General features: G+C 45.3%; 1 protein-coding gene across 8 annotated transcripts in view; it reads right to left on the minus strand.

Moving 5' to 3' along the window:
• The window catches only part of ABCB9 (ATP binding cassette subfamily B member 9), a 32,155-nt gene that overhangs the window by 16,269 nt on the left and 7,422 nt on the right, over positions 1–8,464 (minus strand). For 2 of the 8 annotated variants that reach the window (XM_081841607.1, XM_081841605.1), the window contains 3 exons: positions 6,040–6,777; positions 3,761–3,875; positions 2,502–2,632 (listed from right to left, as the gene is read on the minus strand). In XM_081841607.1, the coding sequence (XP_081697733.1) occupies positions 2,502–2,632; positions 3,761–3,875; positions 6,040–6,658 (865 nt within the window). In that variant the 5' untranslated portion in view covers positions 6,659–6,777. Of the gene's footprint in view, positions 1–2,501; positions 2,633–3,760; positions 3,876–6,039; positions 6,778–7,521; positions 7,647–8,188; positions 8,329–8,349; positions 8,436–8,464 lie in introns of those variants that run through there. The other 6 variants (XM_081841610.1, XM_081841608.1, XM_081841609.1 and 3 more) reach the window with 6 other exon arrangements.

Below are 8,464 nucleotides of genomic sequence, written 5' to 3' on the forward strand. Positions count from 1 at the left end.
ACCTGTTCCGGAGCCCCGTTCACATCCTGAATGGAATGTAAGACGTGACGGCACGTCTGCGGGTCGCATTTTGCCGCTTCTGTGTGTGACGTCATTTTGAGCGTCTGTGCATGCGCGAGTGGTGAAACCCGGAAGTAACGCGCTTCGTTACTTCCGTGTTGCCGCGGAGAGCAACCCGAAAGCGCTCAACCTGAAGCACATTCAACCCAAGGTATGACTGTAATACGCATTTCAAATTCTTGAGCACTTGGGCCATGGGTCTTTGAGCACATTCCTATCAGCCTCAGTCCCATGGTCACTTGCACCTTCTTAACTTTTCGAGTGAGGCCAGCTGCTCTATTTAGTGCCGCTGTTAGGCTGTAGGAGTAGAGTAGGAGAGCTAGGAATACATGTGTACATAAAAATAGATACCCTCCTTTTTTCCTTTTTCCTTGTTCCTGGAGCTCTGAAAAAGGAACTTGTTTCCTGAATGTAAAGTTTACCTTTATGGCAGGCAAGCAAGAAGCATTTTCAGAGTTCAATGTTAGATCCCAGCCAGACAAAAACACTCAGATTACAAAGCAGGGTCTGGGAGGGGTGTAGAGAGGCTTGGAGGCCTGGATTTGGCCCTGAGGCTGAGGTTCCTCCTCTAGGGGGTTGACTGAGAAACAGTGATGCAATGAGTCAGTGTCTTAGCCAGAAGGTTGGTGGTTTGAGCCCACCTAGGGACTGCTGTGGGCAGGATTCCTGCACTGCAGATTGCTGGACTAGATGACCCTCAGGGTCTCCTCCAACTCTATAATTCTATTCAACAGCCTGGGAAGCTTCCTTAAGCCACAGATCACCCCATAAAAGCACCTTTCTGCAAGGATGAGAATGAAACAAAAGTTTGCACTGCTATTGTATAGATCTGTGGAACTCACATCGACAGGAAGTAGCTGCTATTCTCAGAGCCACCAAACAGACTCTTGGGCTGGGAGTATTGTTTAGAAGGTCTTGTTGCTGTTGCTAATACTAATTTTTGTATCTTTCTTTTAGATCTTATTATGATGATTCCTGTGAAAATTGTTCAGCTTGGTTGTGTGTTTTTTGATGTTTAATTTATTTATTATGACTACCGGTACTTTTGATGTTTGTAAATATGTCATTTCCTTCATGTTGTAAGTCAGAGCATGGTTTGAACTATGGAAAGGGGGCGTACAAATTAAATGATGGCTGTAAAATGGGAATAATGAGTTGCTGCAAGTACTAAATGTCTGTCCTGGACACAATTAAGTGGCACTGATAAGCAATCAATATTGCTGTTTCCTTGTGGATTATATAAAACACTTATAATTTGTTTTTCCAGTGTGGAGGGGAGGGGAGAATACTTAGAAACAATTGTAGTACAAAAGAGAAAAACATTATTTTTAAAAGATGCCAAAGCATATTAAATTCAACCAGTGCCTGCTGAAGTAAAAGGAGAAAGGTGTGGAGCCTGTTGCCCTCCAGGTGTTGCTGAACTACATTTCCCATAATTCCAAACCATTGGCCGTGCTGGATTGGGCTGCTGCCTTAAAAGAGGTTCAGAGTGAGTGTTGTTAGCCGCCCTGAACCCAGCTTCGGCTGGGGAGGGCAGGATAGATATAAAATTTATTATTATTATTATTATTAAGGTGTTTGTTTCTGGTCACTCCAAAACAAAGGCCTCACTTCCCCTCAAGTCACAGCTATCACAGTCAAAATCTCTTCTGTGAGGCCATGTGGAGTGGAGGCTTGATCATCTGAGCATAATGCCCATAAACATATGGGATTACCAGTAAAAAAACCACAAATGCATGATTACCAGACAGGCACATGAGGGGCTGACAGCCATAGAGTTCTTGAATCAATATAGAAAAGACTGCATGAGATCACTTCCTTAATGTTTTTGTGGGAATTTCTAACAAAGGAGATATTTTGTACGTCTTTTTTGCCTGAGTGCGCTCTCACTCTCTCTAGCCAGCAATATGAGCAGACGTACATGCCTTGGCTTTGCTCAGAACCCAGACTCCATTTAGAAAATTAATTTTGTATTTTGTGACTAAGAAGTGTTTTTACCTGCATACTACTGTGATGTATTTCCTCCCTGCACTGAAATGTAAGTAAACCTTTTTGCTTTTACTAAAATATGTGTTTTCATTCTCAGCAATGAGGACAAGGAAAGGAGAGGTCAGCAGACCACAAATAAACAGGGATAAAATGTGTAATTGCCTAATTCCTAGCTTCCAATAAGCTGCAAAAGTGCATGTGGTTTTCATAGCCTGTTTACTCTCATATTTCTCCCACATACATGGGACAGGAGGTTTAAATTTAAATTTACAGATTTAATCCTCAATCCATCTCCATCACAGCTGATACAGGGGGAGGTCATCCTTCAGACCCCCAGTTTAAAGCCTCCCCCACCCCAATAGTTATACTGGAGCTATTCCCTGTTGTGTAATTCTATGTGTCTCCATTTCCTGACATGAAAAGATCTCACAGCACAGATAAAAGAAACCCACCAGTAAGGTTTTCATCAAAGAAACTCATTTCCTGTGAGACCAGCGACCGGAACAGGCTGTTGCGTAGCCGAATGTTCAGCCTAGCGAACACAAGGGTGAAGACTCCGCCCCGGATACCTGCGGCAAATGAACTGATTGCAGATAAGAGACGTTATAGGACAGACAGACACCGACACACCGACACCTCAGCCCAGTCCTACCATGCAAGAGGAAGAAGCCAAGGCAGAACCTGGGGACAGGCCCAGCCAATGTGGTGCCCTCCAGATGTTGCTGGCTCCAACTCCCATCAGCCCTGACCTGGGACTGATGGCAGCCGTGGTCCAGCGACATCTGGAGAGCAGCACAATGGCCACCCTTGTCATGGGACACAGGAGCACCAAGTGCTTCAGAGGCTCTGACAACCACCCCAAGAGTTTCACATTTCACTGCACTTGCTCAATATCTGGAGTGAGCCAGCAGTCTAGATCTGGCCTAGAAGCCGCTTCCTCAGCCTTCTGGAATCCCTATGAAATTTTGGTCAAGAGGTGGTGGATGTTTCTTTATGAAAGCTTTCACTGCTTGGGAGGGTGGAAGATGTTTTCAAGTTGTGAAGCAGAAGGTCAGCTGTGTCCTTACAGATGTTGTTGGACTTCAGCCCCAGCCAGTCTGGTCAGTGCAGTAGAGTTATTTTAGTTTTTAAAAAATGAAGTGCCAGTACTCGTATACTGTTAAAAGTTTTGTGGGTGTGATCACAAAATGGCTGCCATGGGCAGCAAAAAAAGTCATTGAGAGACATGCATGCAACATGTGATTCCTATCCAGAGTGTGTGAGAGGAGTTAAAATGGACCCTTATTTTTAAAAGTACGCAAATCACTGCCTCCTGAGCTGTTGGCTTATGTGAACATCTTCCCAGGGTGCCTCAGTCTCTACACCAATGGTAGTCAATGTGATGCTCTCAACATGCCATTGGGTCACTTCCTCCATCATCCCTGGCCACTGGCAATTGCCACTGGGGTTGGTGGATGCTGCAGCCCAACAACATCTGCAGGGCACCACAATGGCCACCCCTGCTCCACAGCTAAGAAAGGAATTCTGGGATTAAATTGAATAGGATCCTCTCTGCAAGTTAAAAGAAGAAGCAGGGAATGGATTCCTGTACCCAGGCCCCAACTATATGGAAGATAACTCCACCACGTCACATTATGCAACATGACAAGATTTTCCAGCCCGCCTGTGGGTCAATTATTCCAGTTTGGTCCAACTGCTCAAGTAAGGCTACCTTCCTATGGCCAGAAGGGCCATGATGACCACCGCTGTGGAGAACTGCTCCATACTCTTCTGGATTACTATTCCATCAATGGCCCGACCTGTGTAGTACGGAAGGAATGTCTCTCCTGTTGGAGGGGATGACAAGGCAGATTAAAGGCAAAAACCCAAGAAGGATGTAAAGACAAGAATCCCTGTTGTTACCTTCAAACACATTTGGCCCCTTGCTGTCTTCCCAAGCCCTGAAAAGGAAGAGCAGCAGAGGCCCAAGGGGCAACGGGGCCTGCATACTCGTGATGCGTCCAACCAAAGGTAAAAGTGGGAAGGGAGGTACATGTGAATCTTACCTCTGTATAGCAGGCTAATATTTTTTTAAAAAGTTTTAACTTGGGGAAGAATTCAGTATTATGCTAAGGTGATTCCGTCAGGGCAAGCATTTCACTTCGCAAGACGGAGCAACCCACCCCCTGCATGCTGTTTTTGGGGTCCTCCCAACCCCCCAAAGTCAAATTTGGGGCCACAGAGAGTGTGCTGGGGGAGAAGAGGTGGAAGCAGTGTTTCCGCTAACAGGCTTCAGTTGAATCCCACCCTTTGATTTTTACTGATTATTTTAAGGTATATTTTATGCTCTTTGTAAACAGCTTAGGGCTGTTGCTTACAATTAAACAGTATACACATAACGATTAAACTTTGAATATAAATATAAAATTTCAACTGTACAAAAAGCAGAGATTTACGAGCACACAAACCATTGTCCAGGCAAGCAAATTGCATTACTGTGGTTCACGGGTGCCTTCTAGCCACAAAGTAACACTTGAGGAGGATGCGATAATGAGGCCAGTGAGGGATGTGGCCTGCAAAAGGGACAAAGGATGGGCAAAGCCCTAAGGTCTGAGCTGCCACACCCCTGAAATTTACTTGCATCTGTCAGGGTAATGTTGTGGCCAAGAGCATTGGACAGAGGACCTGGGAGAGAAGCGTCCATACCTCAACTCAGACATGAAACTCACTGGGTGACCATGGGCCTGTCACAGTCTCTCAGCCCAACCTTGAAGGTCCCAAGCCACAGAGAGGTTAGGCTGGCCTCAACTAGAGCCAGGGCTTTTTCGGCTGCGGCTCCAACCTGGTGGAACGCTCTCTCACAAGAGACAAGGGCCCTGCAGGACTTGACATCTTTCCGCAGGGCCTGCAAGACAGAGCTGTTCCACCTGGCCTTTGGTCAGGGCGCAGCCTGACTCCCTCCTCTGGCAATCTTTACAAAACTTTAGTTTATGGTTGCCATCAATTTTGATTTTAATTCATTTTAATCCATTTTTATAATGTTTTATAATGTTGTACTGTTTTAGTGTTGTTAGCCGCCCTGAGCCCGGCTTCGGCTGGGGAGGGCGGGATATAAATAAAATTTATTATTATTATTATTATTATCATCACAGTGTGGCTTGGGAGGATAAAAACGGGAACAGCTATGCACGGGCTCTTGAGCTCGTTGGAGGAGAGGGATATAAACACAGTAACAAACCAGCTGCCTGCAGTCTATATACAACTGGAAAGCATTATTAGGGGAAGGGCCACAACTCAGTGATAGAGAAACGACTTGCCATGCAGGTGGTCTCTGGTTCCATCCCCGGCACCTCTAGGCAGGGATGGCCATGTCCCCTGTCAGTAATACTGGAGAACTTCTGCCAGTCCAGACCTCTTTGTTTGGCCCTTGGACTCCTCCCAGGCCACACTCCCTCCTCTGGTTGTTTTCCCTGGCGGGATTTATCCTTGAACTGCAAAAGTGCCTCTCGCTTGCTGGACTGGAGAAATGTATGCACCAAAAGCTCTCACTTTTGTGTGGCTGAACTATAGCCAACTATACAAAGTTAGCAGTCTCTCCGCTGCCTCTGTAAGTCTGACCCTGAGGGAATGCTGCCCTCAGGCTCCCCACACCTGGGGCTCATCCACACTTCTGCTCGTCCCATGCCTAGAAAGCAAGGGGCTGAGAGGTTTTCCGCTTGTCCTGCGCTTGCTAGACAAGAGACCAAGCAGTCTTCTGTTTGCCCTGCCACTTTTTCTGGGAAAACCCACTCTTTAGCAAACAGGTTGTATCGGAGTAAACATCAATCCATGGAAAACCTGATTGGCATTTGCTAGAATTCAGCAGTAATGATTGGGTTTCCTGAGGAGAAAATGGCAGGACAAGTTGAAGACTGAATGAGCCCCTGGTGTAGACAACAATGAAGTAGATGGTCCAATGGTCCAATTCAGTATAAGGCAGCTTCCTATAGTCTCACCAATGGATGTACTCACCTAAAGCAGCCACTAAGAGGAAGAAAAAGGCCACTACAAGGAAGTGAACATCTGGTTTGGTGTAAGACAACAGCTTACAAATGGTGGCTGCTGACGCCTCCTCTTTCTTTTCCTGGGCATCAGGCAAACTTGGATCCCCAATTTCTTCTGCTTCAGTCCTAGATTCAGAATTTACTCCCAGAGTCTCCCTGGCAGGTCTCACCGAAGAAAGCAGCTGCCACAAGGAGAAGGTGGCCGCCAGGGACACGTATGTCCAGGCAAACAAACCCCAAAACCAGGGGTCTTTGATGGTCTTCCTCACCTCCGAGTAGAGCAGCAGCTTGACCAGGGCATAAATCCCCACCGCAAGGCAGACAAGTGTGATAAAGATCCGGGATCCTTTCAAGCGCTTGGGACCATAGTTAGTGTTTCTCGCAACCCCAATGGCAGCACCCAAAAGCACACAACTCCGGTACAGGCAGGCCCCCCAGATGTCCAGCATGGAGTCGAATATGTTGAAGTGCTTCAGATCCTGAAGGAAGCTGCCACCACTGCGGCTGTGTTTGTACAGCAAGGTGGTCACTGTCACATCCAGGCCTGTGAAGGCCAGAGTGCCGACCACGGCTTTCCAGGCATGCATAATTTGGATGGTCCTGGCGAGAGGTAGAGGCAGAGAAACAGCTGGAGACCCGGAAGGGGAAGGAGGAACAGAAAGCCTCCTAGTCGAGGGTCAAAGCAAACATGTTTGATCAGCCCTTTCTGGAAGAGAGAAAACAACATGCTGGTATAATGGAATGTGGCACAGGGGCACTTCAGGCTGTATCACCCTCTCCAGCCACTGTAGGAAAATACTGCTTTATGGCAATGTGGTGGATTAGGAAATGTTTACAACCTATTTGAATTCAATAGGCCTTATTTCTGAGGAGACATGGTTAGGACTGCACTGTGAGTTTATCGACTCAACAGGAGTTGTATCTGAGTAAACATGCTTTGGATTCTACTCCATGGCTGAAAAAGAGCTTTGTGTTTCTTCCCACAACACACACAGCAGATGAAACAGAGATCCACATTTTCCACAAGTTGCTGGTAGAGTGAAGCGGCTTCCCAGAAAAGGGGGGCTCAGAAAACCAATATCTGCAATCCTCTGAAGTGGAGGTTGTGCTTTGGGTTCAGGCTGTGTGCAGAGGTTCTGTCACAGTAAGATATATTGAATTTTTCAAATTTCAAATTCGAAAAATGAGGGCTTCTAAAAAGTTGTTACGTGACTTGGGAATTTGAAATATATTTTGGTTAAATTAATATAATTTAGTTTTGCTTGGTAAGTGAATGTGTAAAATTACATAAAAATCATTTTAAATGGTTGCCAAGTACTTCCAGTTATATTATATATTAATATTATATATTATTATTATTTAGCATTAGCTGACATTTTCAAAGGTAAAATAAAAATTTGTTGGTTTTCCTAAAGTAGTTTTTGTGCTTCTTCATCAAACAGAGACTTACCAAGCTAAATGTTGTCAAATCACAAAAATAACACCCTCTGTGTCCCATTCCCCATGATTCACTATCCTGTCCAAGCACAGCTGCCTCACAATCCTTCAGGGATGCATAAATTCATGGTTAGCAGGCTGTGTTAATAAGTGAAGGGGTAGAGATTTTTTAAAAAGGGTTAAAGATAATAAATAGCACTATTCCCCCCTTTTTTTGCCAATAACAATTATTTCTGTAGCAGATAAAGCATTCCAGTCCACAATAACTTGTGTATTAGCACATGTGGAATTGTACAGTTCCTCTCTGGGGTAGTTAGGGTTTTTAAAGTCATATAAGCATTTTTTCAAAAGGACTGCAGACTCCGCATAACTCAATATCCCAACCATCACCACCCCACTAAAATATCCTGCTCTGTTAAGTTTGGCTGGCACAGATGCCGTTTCCCCAGCGGTGGAAGAGAAGCAAGCAGCAACTCTGGCCAGGTGAGATTTGGACAAGGGGCTCCTACCTTTAGCAAAAAATCAACAGGGAACCATCCCTCACTGGCCCTGCCATTGCCCCCCACCTGCCAGTAAAAGACCAGGTGTGAATAACTTCTCTTATCAATGCTAGGTGTCAACATTTTCATTTTTTTAAACAGAAACAAACAAACAAACAAACAACACTTCACCCAGGTTACCTGATACTCCCCTCATCTTTCGGGGGTGTTAGTTGGGTAGACTTTTAATGCCAAAATGTGCTTAAATGCCACCTGGCAACCAAGTCCTGCCATTACCATCTATTCACAAGAAACCCTAAAACTTTTAAACACTGAAGAGAAGAGAACTCAGGATAACAGACCTTTTCCCCTTACAGGCCTCCTGACTGTTGCCATGGAGATAGAACAGGGGAAGAGGGTTGGTTCCTTCCTGAGCAGTTTTTAAAACTAAACAAAATGGGGAGCCATTCTGCTGGA

The sequence above is a fragment of the Podarcis erhardii genome (genome assembly GCF_964252035.2).
Source record: "Podarcis erhardii genome assembly, chromosome: 15".
Lineage (NCBI taxonomy): Eukaryota > Metazoa > Chordata > Lepidosauria > Squamata > Lacertidae > Podarcis > Podarcis erhardii.